At 33.8% G+C, this 20,341-nt stretch overlaps 1 protein-coding gene across 2 annotated transcripts; it reads right to left on the bottom strand.

The window, feature by feature from the left end:
* Positions 1-13,000: 13,000 nt before the first annotated feature.
* On the bottom strand, positions 13,001-19,948 carry LOC107898968 (O-acyltransferase WSD1). Of its 2 annotated transcripts, none has more exons than XM_041111511.1 (5): positions 19,606-19,948; positions 18,936-19,520; positions 17,843-18,196; positions 13,343-13,410; positions 13,001-13,245 (listed from the first exon to the last, which is right to left on the bottom strand). In XM_041111511.1, exons 1-5 carry the CDS (start codon positions 19,834-19,836, stop codon positions 13,239-13,241), a joined length of 1,245 nt encoding a protein of 414 aa, XP_040967445.1. In that variant the 5' UTR covers positions 19,837-19,948; the 3' UTR covers positions 13,001-13,238. The 2 variants fall into 2 exon arrangements, with proteins under 2 accessions (XP_040967445.1, XP_016680031.2); XM_016824542.2 differs by having other exon boundaries at positions 13,343-13,480; positions 19,606-19,942.
* Positions 19,949-20,341: the final 393 nt, after the last annotated feature.

Here is a 20,341-nt window from a genome sequence, read left to right as displayed (position 1 = left end):
TTCACCGCATAAGGTCCTTCTCAGTTTGGCATCTACTTTCCTCTGAAGTCCTTTTGTATAGGAAGGATCTTTTTTAATACTAGGTCCCCCTCATGGAATTCTTTAGGACGAACCATTTTGTTGTAAGCTTACATCATTCGTTTTTGTTATATCTGACCATGACGGATGGCTTTCAACCTTTTCTCTTCAATCAAGTTTAGTTGATCATATCGGGATTGAATCTACTCTGTTTCATCCAACTTCAATTATGCCAAAACTCAGAGAGAAGGAATCTAAACTTCAATGGGTAAAATTGCCTCCATTCCATAAACCAAAGAGAAAGAAGTTGCTCCGATGGAGGTCTTGACAGACGTTCGCTAAGCATATAGAGCAAATGGTAACTTTTCATGCCAATATTTATAAGTCTTAGTCATTTTCCCCATGATCTTCTTGATATTCTTATTGTTTGCCTCCACCGCACCATTCATTTTTGGGCGATATGGTAATGAGTTGTGGTGTTTGATCTTGAATTGACTGTAGACTTCTGGTATCGTGCTATTGTTCAAATTCAGTGCATTTTCAGATATAATCCTTTCTGGTATTCCATACAGACATATGATCTCTTTCTTCAAGAATTTTCTGACTCCCGACTTAACGTCATTTTGTCATTCTCAGTTGCTTGTTCAGGGTATTCACGATTCTTCACATATCACAGTATATCGTGGTACCAAGGGTGATCATCCTTTTCTTCTTCTTCTTCGATGTTGTAACAATGAGCAGGAGTCTTGTAAATACTCATCTGGACAGATTTTACATCCTCTTATTTGTTCACTTTAACAATGGAAGCTAAGGTAGCTAGGGCATCAGCCATTTGATCTTCATCTCATGGGAGATAGCAGAAGGTGATGTCATCAAGCTCTTCAATTAGCTCCAGAACCAGCCTTTGATAATTGATCAATTTGGGGTCTCTCGTCTCCCATTCACCTTTGAGTTGATAGATCATTAATACGGAATCCCTATATACCTCTAGCACTTTGATCTTACGTTCTATGATTACACGGATGCCCATGATGCATGCTTCGTATTATGTAATATTATTCATTCAATCAAAATCTAATTTACTAGTAAAGGGATAATGATCTGCGTTTGGGGATACTAGGACTACCCTGATTCCGTTACCCACAGCCTTTGAGGCTCCGTCAAAGTTTAGCTTCTAAGGATGACCTTCTTGAGAGTCTTCTTCAGTGGTTGCAACATACATTAGATCTTCATTTGGGATATCAAAGTTCAAAGGCTCGTAATCTTCTAGAGCTCTACTAGCTAGAAAGTCCGCTATTGCACTCCCTTTTATAACCTTCTAATTCACATAAATTATATCAAATTCGGAAAGTATAATTTATAACCAAGCCATCCTTCCATTCAAAGCAGTCGACTCCATCATGTACTTTAGAGGCCCAGTTTTGAAACGAGCCAAGTTGTGTGGTACAACATGTACTGCCTCAATCTTCAGGTTGTCCAAATTAAGGCGCAAAATAATTTCTCGATTGGCAAATATCTTGTCTCATATTCAATGAATTTCTTATTAAGATAGTATATTGCTTTTTTTTTCTTCCTGACTCATCATGTTGACCAAGCACGCATCCTATGGAATTCTCGAATATTGCCAAGTACAATATCAGCAGCTTATCTAGACTAGGTGGCATCAGCACAATGGCACTAGATAAGTAATGTTTGATCTTGTCAAAAGTTTTCTGGCACTCCTCATCTCATACACCTAGATTGTGTTTCTTAAGGAGACGAAATATGAGGTCACATTTCTCTGTAAGTTGTGAAATGAATCGAACGATATAATTTAGTCTCCCTAAGAAACCTCGAACTTCTTTTTGAATACGTGGCAGAGGCAGTTCCTGTATAGCCTTAACTTTATCTGGGTCAATCTCGATCCCCTTTTCACTGACTACAAATCCTAACAATTTTCCCAACCTAGTCTCGAAGGTACATTTTGCTGGATTGAGCTTCAGCTGGAATTTTCTCAATCTCAAGGACAATTTCCTCAAGACTTGTACAAGCTCCTTCTCTGTTCGGGACTTTGTGATCATATCATCGACATAAATTTTGATTTCTTTATACATCATGTCATGAAACAAGGTTACCATGGCTCTTTGGTACGTTGCTCTCGCGCTTTTAGTCCAAATGTCATAACTTTACAGCAAAATGTTCCCCATATGGTTATGAATGTCATCTTTTCCATATCTTTAGGATGCATCTTAATCTGGTTGTATCCAGAAAAACCATCCATGAAGGAGAACAGTGAGTAACCTACTGTGTTGTCCACTAAGGTGTCGATATGAGGCAATGGGAAATTGTCTTTCAGGCTGCCTTTATTCAAATCCTTGTAGTCTATGCACATTCGTACTTTCCCTTTTTTTAGGAACAGAGACGATATTGGCTACCATTCTGAGTATTTAACCACTTGTAAGAAACCAGCATTGAATTGTATCTTGACTTATTCTTTTATTTTCAGCAAAATGTCAGGCCTCATCCTTCAGAACTTTTGTTGAACTGGCATACACTCTTCCTTTATGGGAAGCCGATGTACCACAATATCAGTACTTAACCCGGGCATTTCTTGATATGACCATGTGAAGACGTCTTTGAATTCTTGGGGTAACTCAATAAGGTCTCGCTTTGTCTCTACGGTAATGCAAGCTCCAATCATCACCTCTTTTTTCTCTCCTAAGCTCACAATTTCCACTAACTCTTTGTGAGGTAGGATTTGTTTCTCATCTTGTTCTACCATCCTCAATAAATCAGGAGTTAGGTTACAATCTTGATCACCTTTAAAGTCCTAAGGTTCCTCTAAACACATATCTTGCTTAAAAAAATATTCTGAATCAGTAGCGGCGTTGCTCATATCATTGATATCTGGAGACTTGTTATAGGAACGAAGGAAGACCTACAGAACAAATGAATCTAAGAATAACTATTTGTGTGGTATACGTATGAATGAAATGGAAAGAACGAAAGAATGTTTGTCAAAACGAGAAATGAAGATACATTTTATTGAAATAAAAAATAGTAGACATGTGCCTTTTTCACAAAAAGATTCCTATTGCTCCTAAGCTTAGAGCAATATGTGTGTTCTGAATATTACTCTTAAATGGTCCTAAAAACTATAGGAATCTCCTCTACAGTCCAGTTGTTCAAAATACTTCTGGGGATGTAGGAACAAATTCCTAATAGTTTTTTTTTAGTTCCTTCTTCAAAGGCACAAACATATTTCCCTTTCGAACCTTCGATATCTTCAAAGAATTCCAACTCTTTATCATCCATCAGGCTCTGTACTAGAGTTCTAAACTTGACGCACTTTTGGATTTTATGAAATTTGTTGCATGCAATGAAATGTAATGTTAATGAATAGAAAAGATGTATGCAAAAAGGCGTTGATTCTAGTTCAATTTCATTAGAACAACTTTACTAGAAAACAAGTTTCTTTATATAAAGCGGATACATATACAGCCTCGCTTTCACACTCAAAACCTTAAATTTTTCAAAAAAAGCTAATTCTCAGGCCCGATCCAACTCCGGTTCATATTTTAGGCTTTGAATAGCTGGGGTCTACAAGCAGCCAATCACTTCTCGTACTCAAACCAAAGCTTCACTCATAACATGACCCATATCTCTGACCTACCCCTCTCACAGACTATCACATTTCTCTTATTTCCTTTTCTTGGACCATATTCGCTCAGCCGTGTTGTTTTTCACTTTATTAAGAAACCCATTTTCCATGATTCTCTATTTAGCAACTGAACATGAATCAATACCTTTTTTATGATAAAAATGCCATGCAGTCATAGTCAAAACAAAACAAAACAAGTTAGTACATTTCATACAAATCTAGAATTCAAAGTAAGGAAGAGATAATAAATAGAGTACCTATTCGGGTAACCACTAGGGGTTTGGTGTAGTTTTATCCAGGGTAGGCTCTTAAGGCTCATTATATGCAGTTCGGTTCTAAAGTAAGGGTACCTGAACCAATAGATTCCTCAATCCTCACCCATTATAGGCTCATACGGACTGAGTTCGGTTCAGGAAAATACATTTCCCTATGGCTATATGGAGATGAAATTATCACGAAGACATAGGTACGGATGTATCCCGAAAGCGATCCGCGATCCTATACGGAGGTGAAGACCTCATAAAGGAATAGTTTCTCACCTCACTTAAGAAGGGCAAAATCGAACGGTTATGCAAATGCAATATACGAAAATATACCGAGAGACTTGAACCAATAAATCAAATATATCATTATGTAACATTGCAAAAATGAAGGATGAAATGAAATGAAAGGATCGTAAATTTAAATCAAATAATCAATTTTCGACAAAAAGACCAAAAGTAATCAACTCACGGTTTGACTCTCTTATTTTGTCCCCAGTAGAGTTTCCAAGTTGTCGAAACTATTTTTTTAAATCGATTTTTTATTTAAAAAACGAAAAAAAGGGGAGTCGCCACCAATCTTTTTTATGAGGCATGATCGGATCACCTTTGAATTTGATTGTTATCGAAACCATTTTTTTAAATCGACTTATATTTTGAAAATGAAAATGGGAGTCGCTACCAATCTTTTTTTTATGAGGTGTGATCGGATCACCTCGTAATTTGATCGTTTTAGTAAAGGGTTTGATTTATTAAGAGAATGTTTTTCGGTTTACAAAATCCAGAAAATGGGTTCGGGAGTCGGTTACGCACGAGGAATGATTAGCACCCTCGTTATGCCCAAAATTGATTATTTGATGTCTTTGGTGTCAAAATTTTGGAAATTTGAAGAAATTTTGAAATACGATCCTTTATTAAGACGCTATCTAACTAAAATAATTTTCATGAAAAAGGTTTATTTCAAGTTACTCGAGAAGGAAGGATCAGATCCTGTAAGTTAGGATATAATGCCTTAAATCCCCGAAAACGAGAATAAACGCTAAAAATTTTATTTATTTTAAAATATATTCAATTATCTCGGTTTTAGAAAGAAGACATATTCTGTAAGTTAGGAACACGACTTTTCTATTTCCAAAAAAATAATTAATGTCGTTTCGATTTAAAAATTTTCTTTTTATTCATCGTGCAATAAAAGAAAATGAGGCTTAAAGTGATACGCATTTAATTTATTCGGGTTTAGTATGAAAACAAAAAATATGTTTAAATATAACGTATGACGTAATGGTAATGAAGTAATGTGAAATAACTGTATGGGCAGGTCATTTATATTAGAACGATAAATAACAAGTAAATGGACAAACACTATGGCAATAATAATGTGAATATAGAAATAATAAGAAAATCAATTTATGACATCACAATATAATAAATAAAGTAACTTAAATAAAAAAATGAAAATGAAAAGTGCTTAATGAATATAAGTGGTATCCAATTTTAAACATTTCAAAAAAGAATAATAAATTAATGAATAGATAAAACAAATAACATTAAATTGAAGTATTTTAAAAAGGTAAAAGAATAAATAAAATGATAAATTGACAAAAACAAATATAAATAATATCAAATTCAAATGTTTTAAAAGGTAAAAGAATAAATAAGTGAATAAATAGACAAAACAAATATGAACAATATTAAATTCAAGCATTTACAAAGTAAAAGAATAATAAATAAATAAGTAAATAGATAAAATAAATATGCATAATATTAAATAAATATTTTAAAAGTAAAATAAAGATAAATAAATAAATAAATAAGTAAATTGATAAAAAAATGTAAATAATATTACATTTAAATGTTTAAAAGATAAAAGAATAATGAACAAAAAATAAATAACTATAATAGATGTAAATAATATTAAATTTGGGTATTTTAAAAAAATAAAGAATAATAAATATATAAAACAAATATAAATAATATTAACTTTACGTATTTAAAAAGTGAAGAATAATAAATAAATTAATATATAAATAATGAAATTAATAGAACAAAGGACTGAATTGAAATCAAAACAAAATTAAAGACATAGATCGTAATAAATAAAAATCAAATTAGGACTGAAATTGAACACGTGAAAAAGAGGAGAGACTAACTGGAAAATTATTCCTTGTCCCCAAAACGACATCATTCCCCAAGGGACTAAGATGAAATAAAATAAGATTATAAGGGTAAATTTAAAAAAAGAAGTAGGACTAAATTGAAAAATGCTTAAAAAGCAGAAGGATCGAATGCGCAAATATCTCCCTTTTAAAAAAACATGCGGATCCTGAAGCGATCGGGTTGGATCTCTGGTCAGGGGCATTTCAGACCACTCCAAAATGGTGCCATTTTGGCACCCTATTTAAGTAAAAAAAGGGTTTCAAAAATTCATTTTTAAACGTTTTTAAAAAAAATGAAAGCCCTTTTATTTTTTCTCTGAAATTTCTTTGGGGCTTGCCATCACAACCGCCACTGCTCCGTTGCAGCCACCAGTCACCAGAGACAGAGACCTCCGCCTCCAGTGGCTGGCAATAGGCAAAATTTTCCAAGGAGCCCCTTTTTTTCTCATAAAACTCCGATATGGAGTTGGAATCGTCGAAAGCCTCACCGAAAATCTCCAAAAGGGAAAAAAATCTTTCAGCTTTTACCCTTCCGACGACGGCGCAACAGGTAAAAGCTTCTCTTTTTTTATTTTCTATTTATTTTGAAAATTAAAAAATAAAAAAATAAAAAAAATCATATCTTGTATTTGATTTTTTATTGCTCTTTTTTGTTTTTTTATTTGTTTTCAAAAAAAATCAATCCCCCCTTTACAATCGGTTTTTCTTAGGCTCTTATAGCTGATTTTATGTTGTTCTTTTGCTATTCATTTCTACTATTTCTTGCTTGGCTGTCTCTCGTCCTTTTTCACTCTTTTTGCAAGCATCGACATGCGGTCAATGTTGGGGAGAGAAGGGCGCCCTTGCCATTTTGGTGAAATGGCAACAGGGGTGTCAAACCTCGGGACGAGGTGCCTCGGGCGACGCACCTTCACGTGGAGGGCAGCGGCGCTGGAGGCTAGGTTTTTTTTTTATTTTACTGAAACTTAGTTTAGGTTGTGGGCCATTTGGGCTTTAGGGATTTTTAATTTCGAGTCATTTGGGCTTGCAAATGTAATTAGACTTTGAGACTTTTTATTTTTATTTATTTTTGGTTGCTGTTTAGGGCTCAGGCAAAATTGGGCTTCTATAATCGTCTTAATAAAAGGTTTGATTTACTAAAACAATGATTTTTGGTATTCAAAATCCAAGAGATGGGTTTGGGGGTTGATTACGCACGAGGAAGGATTAGCACCCTCGTGACACCCAAAATTGGTACCTAGTTGATTACTTGATGTCTTAGTGTTGAGAATTGAAAATTTGAAGGGAGTTTAAAGCACAATCCCTCTTTGCATAATGTTATTAAGATATGATTCAACTAAATTAAATTAAATGGAAAAATGTCTTATTTCAAGTTAATCGAGAAGAAAGACCATGCCCCGTGAGTTAGGACACGATACATTAGATTCTCGAAAACCAATATAATCGCCATTTGATCGCTATCTAAATCTTGTTTTTTGTTGTTTTGAATAGGATATTCAGCTATTTTGGTTTTAGGAAGATACCATACTCCATAAGTTAGGAGCATAACTCCTCAAATTCCAAAAATACCGAATATTGCCTCGATTTTGAATATTTTCTGTGTTTGATAAAATGACAATATTTCTTAAAAATGATATACACTTAATTTATTTGGGCATAGTGTAAAAATGAATAAATATATTTTAACATGACGGCATAGTAATTAATGAAATAAAACCAAATAGTGATGAGTAAAATAAAATGATATTAGAATAAATAAATGAAATAAAAATAACCAAAAAAGTAAAATAAAAATATCATGCTAGCGAATAGTAATAATGCAACATCAATTTGTAGTAACAATGGTATAATAATAACATGCATAATAAAATATGAAAGTATAATAATAATAGCAATAAATCATTATACCAATATGCATAATAATAATAATAATAATAATAATAAAATATAAAAGTACAAAAAGAAAGGAATATAAGTAATATAAATTCTAAATATTTAAGAAGGTAAAGAAAAATAAATAAATAAATAAAAAGAAATAAAATGTACAATAAAAAGGAAATAAACCAATTTTAAATATTAAAAAAAGTAAAGGAATAATAAATAAACAAACAAATAATAAATAAATAAAATATATAAAGGGTCAAAATTAAATAAATAAGGATTAAATCAAAATTGAAATGAGATTGAGAGCCTAAATTATAATAAAATAAATGCATAAATATAAGAAGGACTAAATCGAAACTTAAGTGGAATATTGGGGCCAAATCAGGATAAAATAACTATGAAAGACTAAATTGTAATGCACAAAAAAATAGAGGGACGAACGAAGTAATTATCCCAATCCTACGGACACGCGTCCCTTCTCTAGGAGATCAGCGAACCGAGGACTAAATTAAAGCACACGAAAATCATGTGGTATAATTTCTAAAAAAATAAAAAAAGGATTAAGACCTAATTACAAACCGCTTGAAAAGCGGAAGGACTAGGGTTACAATTATACCCTAGTCCAAAAACACGCGGATCCTAAGGCATTGGGTCAGGTAAACTGGTTAGAGACCAAAATGACGCCGTTTTGGGCGTCTGAGGCTAGTCCAAAAATGACGCTGTTTTGGGAGCCTATATAAGTGAAAATTTACCAAAAAATTTCATTTGAGACAGGTTTCAAAAAAAAAAAATTCTCTTGTTTTCTTTGAAAAGGGGCTGGGTCCGGCTAGAGGATCACCGTCTATCCGTCGCGGCCACCAGTCGTCAGCGACGGCAACCACCATCTTTGGTGGTCGGATTTCACAAAAAAATTATCCATTTTGTTTTACCTTCCTCAACCCAAATCAGAGGCCAAAATCTCAAAAAAAAAGCACCAAAATACAAAAAAAGAAGAAGCAAAGGAACCTTTCGATTCTCGGTCTCTTTGATATAACCTTTCAGCAAATCTTCGAGGATCCGACGGTCTTCCAAAACGTAGGGAGATGATGGCAGCGGCAAAAAAGCTAAAAAGTTTCCTTTTTATTTTATTACTTATTTTCGAAAATAAAAAAATAAAAAAACAAAAGAACCACGCTTTTTTGTGTGTTTGTATTTGATTCCGATCTTTTTTTTTAATACAATCTATTCTCTGGCTTTTATAGCCATTTTACACTTGTTTAAAATACATATATTTTTATTTTGTCACTATTATTGGGTTTGCATCTATTGTCCCTGTCTTTTCCATTTTTTCTTTGTAGGTAGTAGTTGGTGACGGTGGCAAAAAGCATGCCCTTGCCATTTTGGTGAAACGGCGACAAAGGCCCATCAGGCCTCGGGCTACGTGCCTATTCACGTGGAGGGCAGGGACGCTGGAGGCTAGGGTTTTTTACTTTATTAAAAATTAGTTTAGGTTGTGGGCTTGTAATTTGGGCTTAGGATTTTTTTTAAATAGACTTGTAATTTTTATTTTTATTTGGTTTGGTTTGGGCCTGGACAAAAAATGGCCTATTACAACTTGAATAAGGAGTGGAGTCATGCAACGTAGAGGCATCGCGACATACATGGTGTGAAGCACCCAAGTCGGGATACCAGGATGTATTGCCAACTGGCATAGGGATGTAAGAGTCAGTGCCATCACAGTTGGAGCCGTATTGAGTATCATTAATATGAGACCCAGTGAAGGCAGAAACATCAGACGCATGCAAATCAGGTATACGAGGAAGCCCAATACAGGAGTCAGACCCAGTGTAAACATGAGCTCGAGGCTTAGTCTGCCAAGGAATAGATGGGCCGACAACATCACTACTTGGACCTCCACGATTACGGTCATGATCAGGAGGAACACCAAGCTCTACACAATTCAATACAGACCAATTTGGCAGAGTGGGAGCATGTGGCCCAAAGGAAGGTGAGACATCCCCAAAATCTGGACTAGGGTCATGCTGCATTTGGCCATTAAGCCCAACAGGCCCAATCAACCTAGAGTGACCATGAGTAATCGGCCTATGGTCATTATATTCAACAAGCCCAATCAGCCTAGAACCTATATTATGAAAGCGCATAGGTGCACGGTCAAAATAAACACCCCTCAGGGGCCCCACCACACAGACCATCATCAGTTCTTTGCACTAAGGGATTATAATCCCTAATATTTCTAGATACAGACGCGTAAGGGTGGAAATTTCCTCCCGAATAATAAGGCGGTGGTTCGGCTGAATTTGTACCTTGAAGTCCACCATAAACAAGCAACGGACCATGATGATCTACTAGAGACGATGCCCGAACACCTGATGACAGTCCTTCGTAGTCACGATTGTAGTGGTAGAAACATCGTTGAGCGAGGTGCCCTAACCATTCGCAAATCTGGCACTAAACTCTGGATCAAAACCCTCGTCCGCGGCTTCTAGATGGGGGACGAGCACCACGAATAGAGCCCCTATGACCGGCGATAGAACAGTCTCCAAGAGGTTGGCATGAAGAGGTATCTCCTGAATCAGACGCGCCTGACGATTCTCGTACTCAAGGAGCACATCAACAAGGCGTTGAAACCGCAAAGGCTAAGATGAGAGCGAAACGAGAGTAATAACAACATCAAACTCAGGAGTTAAGCCTACAAGCAGAGTCTCGACCTTCTCTTCTTCGAAGATGCGCGAACCAGAAGCCGCTATCAAGGCACTCATATTCTGGATCTTGGCCACGAACTCTTTGACCGAGAGACTGCCTTTCTTGAGAAAAAACAAATCGTAACGAATACGGGCAAGCTTTACACTGGTGAGTGGAGCAAAAAGACGAGTGGCGGTGGTCCACACATCACATGCGGATCGTGCTTCTGGAAAAGAAGATAAAATGGAGGGGTTAATCGTGGAAAGTAACCATGAAGCTAATAAGATGTCCTGTTAAACAAAGGCCGATGCATCTGGATTTGGAACGAATGACCCTTCCAGAGACTGCACAAAACGCGGTAGAATCGACAAAGTGCCATCCAAGAAACCGGTCAGATCATAACCCTAGAAATCAACCGAATGTGTTGCTGCCACTGAAAAACGTGCCTTCATCCAACTTAATTGTCTCATAGCAAGGAAATGACTAGATGCGTCGAGTACCAGTAAACACTGGACATCCAGGATCAACGGTAGCTGAATCGGTAAAAGCGGCGGTGGTCATTGAGGTAGGTCTCTAGAACCTTTTAGGCAACTGATACCATGTTAGCACCTAAGGTGAATCACTCGACTAAAAGAACAGATAGAATGAAGGAATGAAAAATGTTGCTAATTATTGAAAGAATACATTGAGTATTTGAAAGAAATCTTTGTATTTTGACTACCTTTCACGTACATTATAGAGATAGTATTTATAGAACAGTATGGTAACTGCTATGGCTAACAATCTAACTAATTGAGTAACAGACTAATAGCACAGAGGGCTAAGCTAACAGCTAGGCTAACTAACTCAATCTCTGGAATATACAATACTCTTAACATTCATTGATTGAGTCTTCACCTTTTGAAACTAAAAAGGTTGCCATTGGCAATCCTTCATAAGAACCGAAATAACAACCTGCAACAAGATATACTAGAGTTAGAAATGAAACTACAATTATTGTAAACAAGTCTTAAACTAGGGACACAAATTCTTGACACAGAACATGCAATTCCTTCTTTGTAATTTGTAATAAAATATACTAGGATTAAGCCCCGCCAGGGATTTTTAATTTGTTTCTGATAGAATTTTTATTATTGATATAAAATTTAATTTTAAATATGATTAATGTATCAAAAAAAACCCCTTAAATCATTACATTGTGTTTAAATAAGTCTTTATATTTATTTTGTAGTCAAATAAGCACCTAATATTGTTGTTTTTACCAATTTGAAGCCCTTGATCAATTGAAGTAGTTTTTTTTTATCCTTTTTATATGTGTTATAATTCTATTAGTCATAAATATTTCTCTTACTAAAAACAACGATCTATGAGATTGAAATTCTTTAATATTTCAAAATAATAAAACAACATCAAATCCCTACCCTAATTATTAGAAAGAGAAAAAAGAGCATAATGGATTCCACTGATATGTTGAAGGGTAGAGTGAACTTTAATTAACAACCGGTGACAAGCATGAGGGAGTTAGGTAACCAAGATTGGCAAGTTAGATTTTTTTCATATATACAAAGAAACCTAATGGCGAAAATACCAACAGGCTTTAGCTTGCAAATACAGAGGTTTGAGCTGAAGTTTGCAGCTCCTTAATGGCTGACGTTCATGGTGTTTTATAAAAGGAAAAAGAAAGTCAATTTCAGCTATCATTAAGGGATTTAATGAATAAAAACCATAAATTAGGGGCATGTTTGACTACAAAATGAGTACAAAAGTTTATTTAAACATGGTGTTTGAAGGCTTTTCTGCTATATTAGCTTAAATTAAATTAATAGACATTTGCAAAGTGGAGGACTAAAATGATTTCTTTTATAAAGTTGGAGAACTAAATAAATAATTATGCAAAGAACAATGGTCATTTTATTAAGCTAGCACATCTAAAGTATTCCTATGTCTTTTTATTTTTTTTATATGTTTGTAAATTTAATAAACCTTTTATAGATTGATATAAAAATCAATTTTTTTATTAATATTTTTTAGTTAAATTGAAATAATTTGAGTACATTATCTTTTACATTAATTATAGAAGAAAATTATAGTAAACTATTTAGGATCATATAGAGACCAATTTAAAATTTAATAGATAGTTTAGGTACATTTAGTGAAATAAACCCTTTTCTCTTTATTTCCTTCATAATTTAAAATTTATGTTTTTTAATTGAAATGATAGACCCCTTTTCTTTCCCATTTCTGTATATTTGACATTGGAGTTGCTTTGCATGGTGCTCTATTGTTCTTGTGAATTCATTGTCGTCCATCAAGACCAAATTGTGAAATTATTATGTACTAGTTAAATGCTATCAATGAAATGAGGAAAAATCTAAAATAAAATAATATTAAACTTTGGGGCCAATGAGGATCATACATCCATATTCATGATGCACTGTAAACAATAGAAAAAAAAAGTTTAAACAGTTTCATGGGTAGCTTTGAGTATCATCTCAAAGGCATTCTTGATAGACGACTTGAACTTGGGCAAATCAATGTAGTCTTTCTCGGTTCCTACAGCAATCCTCAGCTTTCCCATGTAACTAACCATTGTTATGGTTAGACTCTGTAAATGTGCAAAATCATCCATTAAATTCATCTTCTATATATATATATATAATTGATATATAAATAAAAAGTTTTAGCAAAATCTGTAAACAAACCTGAGGTACGCCGACCACCATAAAATACAAGCTTTTAATTGGATGATTAGCCAATGCCATTCGTTCCACTGGTCCAATCACATTTGAGATTGTCATGCTTGAGTTCTTCAATGTGCTATGGATGTATTTGGCTGTCGTCTATAATATATGTAAAATATTATTGACTGTACCCTTTCTTTTAATTTGGAACCATAACAGTACATTTGACGTATTGGTTGGGTTTAAATTATAACTATTAAGGTCAATTTAATTCAAATATTATAAATTTTGGATAAATTTTGAAAAATTCGAGTTCGGATAAGGTAGAGGTGTATTGGTAAGGAGAGGAAATATTCCAAAGAGTGAAATGAAATGTGTTGAGAGACGTTAGAAAGGGATTGGAGCAATCCGTAAGTAATGAGCGCAATGACAAGTGATGGTTAGAATGTTGATTCAAAGCTTAATAAGATGGAGAACCAAGATAAGGACAGAATTAAGATAAAAGAATTATAGAAAGAGTTTGAGAGTAAGCTTGCCCCAAAGTCAAAAGTTCCAAAATTCTCTCAAATGAGTTATGGGAACTTTTATTTATAGATGTAGATGATAAAATTTACAAAATTAGATATTGAATTGGAGTAAATTGAGATACGTTAGATTACAAAGATATTAACAATATATAAACAATAATTAAATTGTTGATAATGGTGAATAGTGAACAAAAGTTTGCAATGTTTATAAAAGAAAGGAAAAAACACTCGATACTATAAGGAAAAGTTAAAAAGGGGCTTATTAACTACTTCCATCTTTGATCCACCGAGCTAAGCTTTTGAAAACATTCGAAGAGTAAAGTTAACCCAAGAATCTTGCTATAATACAAAGTTATCTCAATTTCTTCTATTTTGGTGAAATGATATCTTGTGAATATACATCTTCTAGAAAACAACTTTGGAAGAATGTGTTTTTCTTAATCATTTTTTCTTTCATAAGTTGTTCTATGAACATGTTTTTTCTATGGTAGAGTTGTTCTAAACGTAGGTTGTTCCAACCAACGGTTGTTTTGAATAAGAGTTGTTCTTGGAGAAGAGTTTTTATAACTAGTGTTGTTTTGAACAAAATCAATCCCAACATGAGTTGTTCTTGAACAAAAAGCTGTTTTTAATAAGAGTTATCTTGATCTATTTCGAACATGACTTGTTCTTGATAGATTATTCTGGACAAGAGCCATTCTAAATATGACTGGTCTCAACATCAATTATTCTCAACATAGTTGTTATTAACAATAGTTGTCCTAAATATGAGTTGTCTTGAATGATGACTATTCTTTAAGAACAATTTTTCTAAATAGGAGCTATCATCAATCATGGTTGTTTTGGACATAATTGCTCTTGTAGGAAAAAATATTCTAATCAAGAGTTGTTTCTAACAAGAGCTATTCTCAAATGACAACTACTTTGGATGACAATTGTTCTAGACTAAAGCTCTATTATGAACAAAGTTGTTTTGAACACTATTATTTTTGAACAATTGTTTTTTTGGACAAAAAATATTATAAACAGTAATGGTTTATTCAAAACAAATTTTAAAATAATAAAAAAAATTATTTTTTATGTAAGATTTGATGATAGAGGTTGGGATAGTTCACACCATGGTGGTTCACACCATGGTGGTGCCAAGAGCCACTAGTGATAGAGGGAGTTAAGTTTAGATTTGGGTAGAGTTTTGGTATAGGAAAAGAGCCCTAAGGCATTATTGGTGATAAGGGGAGCTTATATAAAGGAAGAAACTTAACGTGGGTCTCTCTAGAATGATGCCTTATTATATAGAATGGTGTGAAGGTATGAAGGGTCTATTAGGATGTGATAGATAAGACTTCCAAATTGATCTCTGGGATTTAAGGAGGTAGTAAAAATAGTTATAACTATAGTCCCTAGTCGAAGGGAAAGTTATAAAATGACCTTCCTCAAGATAATGCTTCTTTGTGTCTCTTGTTTATGGCAATAGAAACATTTAATTGTTGTAACCTTAGAGGTGAATTTAGTGAAGTGCACTTGAAGAGGCGAATAATATGCCTTAGAGGTGAGTTTGATTTGACGAAGAAAAATAAATTGCTTGGTTTGGCAAAGCGAAATAAGATACCTATAGAGGTAAGCTTGATTTGGTGAAATGAGATGGGACGCTTGTTAATGTGAGCTTGATTTAGTGAAGCGAAATAAAACACCTATAAATTCGAGCTTGATATGGCAAAGCAAAATAAGGTGCCTTTAAGGCAAATTCTAGTGAAACAGACTTAAAGAGGCGAATTATTTGGTCATACATTATATATACAAATTTTGATAGAACCCTTACCTTGTGTTTTGAGAGCATAAGTTTGTATACAATGGGGAACTGTGCTTCACTCATTAGTTTTGAGATTTACTTTATCATATTTTTCTCTAGGGAATTAAGGGGATTGTACCTTGCCCTTTTGCATTGAGATTTTTTTCATCTCTGTATCCTTTTCTAAGGTATCATGGGGGACTGTACTTTTCACCTTGGCATCAAGATTTTTTTTCCTTTCGCATCCTTGTTTAAGACATCGAGGGGGAGTGTGCTTCTCTCTTTGGATTCAAGGAAGGATGTAGTCTTTACCCTTGAGATAATGTAAAAGCAATGTAAGGTGGGACTAATTCGTTGATGTCTCTAAAGTCAAAATAAGATGCCTTAGAGGTGAGCCTAAAGAGTAGGGATTTCCAATGACGTACCTTAGATCATAATATCTGATTTCCTTGTTATTTGTAAGATGTTTTGGCATGGTTTCCTCTTAATCTTTCATTTCTTTAAGTGAATCCCAATTAGCTTTGAAAACTTCATCATCTCATTGAGCATTAAATTTTTGGCATATAATAGGAATGCTAGCCACCTTTTCCCTTAAGCAATAAACATTAATAGTGGATAAGCATTAATAGATAATAATTTAAAAGTACTTGGCTATTGATGCGAGGTTGGGAAAGTGTGAGTCCATTGTTGTACAAAGGGTGCCCGTAGTGGTCGGCACTGGTGTGCTAGGGGGTCTCCCTTGGTAGGCGAGATGCCCTCTTGTTTTTTGGCATACTCTTCTACATAGCCCCCCCTTTTTTTGGCAAACTCTTCTATAGCTCTCTTTTTGACCAACTATTTTTTATACCTCCTTTTTGTCTAACTATTCTTACTAACTCCCATTTTTGCAAACTCTTCTAGCTAGCCCCTTTTTTTTTAGTCTAACTCTTCTGGTTAACCCATTTTTGGCAAACTCTTCTAGCTAACTCCTTTTTAGAAAACTCATCAGGCTAACGCCTTTTTTTAGTTAGCTCTTCTATCTGGCTTCTTCTTTTTTGGCTAGCCTTCTCTTTTTGGTTACCTCTTCTTGCTAGATCTTTTTTTTTTTGTTTTTTTTGCTAACTCTTCTAGCTAGTCCATTTTTTTCTAACTCTTTCAGCTAGGTTTCATTTTTGCTAATTCATCTAGCTAGCCTCTTTTTTGTCGAACTCTTTTGGTTCACTCCTTTCATGGCTAACTATTTTGGCTATGTCTGTTCTTTGGCTAACTCTTTTTGCTAGTTACTTTTTTCATACTTTTCTAATTATCTCCTTTTTGGCAAACTCTTTTGGCTAGCTCCTTTTTGTGAACCTTTTTCCTTGCTCCCTTCTTAACCAACTCTTTTATCTAGCCCATTTTTTTGGTTAACTATTTGGTGAGCCTTTTGGCTAGCTTCTTTCTTGACTAACTCTTTCAGATAACTCTTCTTTTTCTTTTTTTTTTGCTAACTTTGTGATGTTCTTTATGTTTCTTCAATTTCTTTTGGGATTTCAAAGTTTTGCATGTTGTGAATGGTTTCATTTTCTAGAGATAACTTTTTTTTTCTAATTCCCCTAAACAACACTAATTGTTGATGCAATATTTAGCGATAGAGGTTGTAAAAGATTTACACTGTGGTGGTGTGGAGAGCCACTCATAGTATTTATAGGGATTGAATGAGCTAAGTTGAAATTTGGACAGAATATTAGTATAAAAAAAAGGATTCTTTGCTTCTATGGAAGAGGAAGAGCTAGACTAGACCAAGTTCCTCTGAAATGATATCCTAATAGGGTAATTGCTTCATTAGGATTTGATAGATGAAACTTTCAAATGAGACCCATTTTGATCTAAGGTGGCAATGGAGTTGAGTTTAACAATATTGATAATTGTTCTTGTTAAAACCAAATATCTACAAATTATTTTGGGTTATCCAGTAAGATTGAATCGGATTTTGATTTGTATATATCATTATAGGTATCATTATTATATATAGAGAAGAAAGCATTTAGTGTACTACCGATGGAGTTTTTAGATTTCATAAGGTTAAAGGTTAATAAATGTCCTATAAGAATATAGTAAAATTTTAAAAAATATATATATGTTTAGAAAAAAGGCTTGTCATATTTTCAAAGCTACTTGTGAAATAAAAAAACTACACTACCAGTATACTAAATACTATTCATATATAATAATGTTGAAATAACATACCTCGGGCCCTGTAAACTTCCTCAAACACTCTAACAGCTGACCAGTAAGAAAAACAGCTCTGGAGTTTCGCTTTCTCTGGATAAGTTTCTGAGCTTTCCAAACAAAATCAAGCGGTTTGCAAGATTCAACAGTGGTCAATTCAGGCAATGAAACATGCAAGAACCCGAACTGGTTTCCCCACGCTGACTCAGGATCGGGTTTCACCATCTCCTTCACTGATTTGTACCCTCCAATGTTCCTAGTATTGAGCAACACAAGTGCTGTTGAATTTTCACTATTCAACTTATTGCTTCCTCCTTGCATGTATAATCGAGTTCCAAAGAAAATTATCCCCGTAATTACATCATTTATTGTCTGTTAGTGACCCGAAAAATAAGTAAGTCTAAACGGAAAATATGAAACAAAACCTTACTGATAATGGAGCATAGTAAAAATATTATGACCATATACTCTTTTTTTTAGAAATATCGAAGACTTTAATGCATTTTTAAAATTTATCCAACAAAATTTCATAATTCCATTATACTCCATTCAGCATTTAAATATATATATTTTTTCATTTTATCAAAATTCGCTAATTTTTTTAAATAAAATAATTATTTAATAAAAATAACAATTTAAAAAAATTTAATATTTATTTTATTGTTTATATTTTAAGTTCGTGACTGTCTTTAAAAAATATATATAATGAGAAAGATATACAGAGGTGTAACATCAACAAACTTGTCTACCAGCATATTGTTTTCTCAATGAAGGAAAATAGGCGCAGAATTGCAGATTCTTAAATGCAACTTATCTAATAAGGCTAAATGTTTAGATCTTTTATATCCTCTACCATTTCACTAAAAAGATTAAAGTATTTATATTTAATTATTTATGTGAAAAATTATTAAAATTATATATAAACTTTACCTGATTTGAATTTTTGAATTAAAATTTTGTTATCTAATTCATTAACAATATATTACTATTATTTATTAAAATATAAGTCTTTTCAATTAAATGCATAATTGTAAGGCAGATTGAATGAAAACAACTAATGGGTTATTTAATGTGCAAGTGACATAAATTTTAGTACCAAAAAATAGCATACCACTCCAAGCTTGGTCTTGATTTGTTTGATGTGATCAAGTGAAAATGTCATTGTTGAAACTACAATTGGCTTGAACTCTACTCCAGGACCCCCGGATCTTATCAAACTAATATCATCTTCAACATAGCTGCTTTTCAACAGGCTCCACCCAAAATCTGATACGGTGTTGAAAGCTGACCATAAGACATTAGGAATGTTCTTGAAGATGCAGTTGGTCTTGAGAGAAAGACTTGTGGTTGTGGGGGCTGAAGTAAGTGAAGGGAATGTCAATGGAACCGAAGGGTTGTCCGCTCTTTGTAGACAAGAAAGAAGAGCACCCATGAGAGAAAAGCCGTCACCCAGTGAGTGATGGAGCTTGAATATTAGATTACCAGCTGCATTGCTAGTTGGGTACTTGATGATATGAATGTTCCATAGTGGCCTGTTATGTGGGAGTTGTTCCATTGCTATTTTGGACAGATAGTTGCTTAGATGGTTGTCATAAGATGCTGGTGATAACCCTGGTGGAAAATTAGGGATGTTTACATGATCTTCTAGCTTTACTTCTACCTTTTTCCACTGCTTTACTCCATTTTCATCTTTAACCTGTCTCTCAGCATCACTTTAATAGTTAGCACCATTGAAAGATGATTGAGAAAGAGAAAATAAAGTGTAAGACATATATATATACCATGAGGGAACAGAAGCGAGGATTAATGGGAAGGAAGACATCTTTAAGCAAAGCCAAGGCTGGGGAATCATCGATAGGGATATCGGAGTCCAAAACAGCAAGAACACAAATGGACAGCACTGAGCTGTTGAAATACTGACCAGTGGGACTAACTGGCTCTGAAGACTCACCTTCATCTACATTCAACTCTTTCACCATGTTTCTATATTGAGCTTCACTTCCAATGTTCATTATGATTCTCGATTCTAATATCTAACTTGAGTTGATGAGGGTCTCAGGGTTTGGGTTGCCCTATTTATGTAGTACATTTATTGTAGATCCCAATTATCATGAGACTGAAGCATGTGAGATAGGTATAAAATGTTGGGTTGTTCAATAATTTCCTTCTCAGCTTTTATTATTACTTGTGGTAGGTGTTCATCATCAATTGTCAATTCTCTGTCTTCATCCATATAGGGGGCCTAAATTTATTGATGCAACAACATTGACATAAAGAGGCTAATCAGCTCGTCTACCGAACTTAGAAATATTATTATTTGTTAATGTGGTATTGGGTCAATTCTTAAATGATTTTTATGGGTTTTTAGCATTTAAGTTTAAGATTTATTGTGCATAATTATATGGTGTCAAAATTTTAACATGTATTTAGATTTTAGTTTAGTTTGTTGACTTTAGTCTGAATTGTATCAATTCTTAATTTATTTATATTATAATGATTTGATTTGATTTTATAATT

The sequence above is a fragment of the Gossypium hirsutum genome, chromosome A04 (assembly GCF_007990345.1).
Source record: "Gossypium hirsutum isolate 1008001.06 chromosome A04, Gossypium_hirsutum_v2.1, whole genome shotgun sequence".
Taxonomy (NCBI): Eukaryota; Viridiplantae; Streptophyta; class Magnoliopsida; order Malvales; family Malvaceae; genus Gossypium; species Gossypium hirsutum.
The sequence above is the reverse complement of the archived record's forward strand: the minus strand, read 5'-3'. Positions and strand labels throughout refer to the sequence as shown.

Excerpts from the sequence above, each read along its gene's own strand:
- LOC107898968 (XM_016824542.2), bottom strand. The coding sequence starts at position 19,836 with ATGAACATTGGAAGTGAAGCTCAATATAGAAACATGGTGAAAGAGTTG. Across the intron at positions 18,197-18,935 it reads TCAAGACCAAGCTTGGAGTG|ACAATAAATGATGTAATTAC; the intron begins GTATGCTATTTT and ends GGTCACTAACAG. Across the intron at positions 13,246-13,342 it reads TGGTGGTCGGCGTACCTCAG|AGTCTAACCATAACAATGGT; the intron begins GTTTGTTTACAG and ends GCACATTTACAG.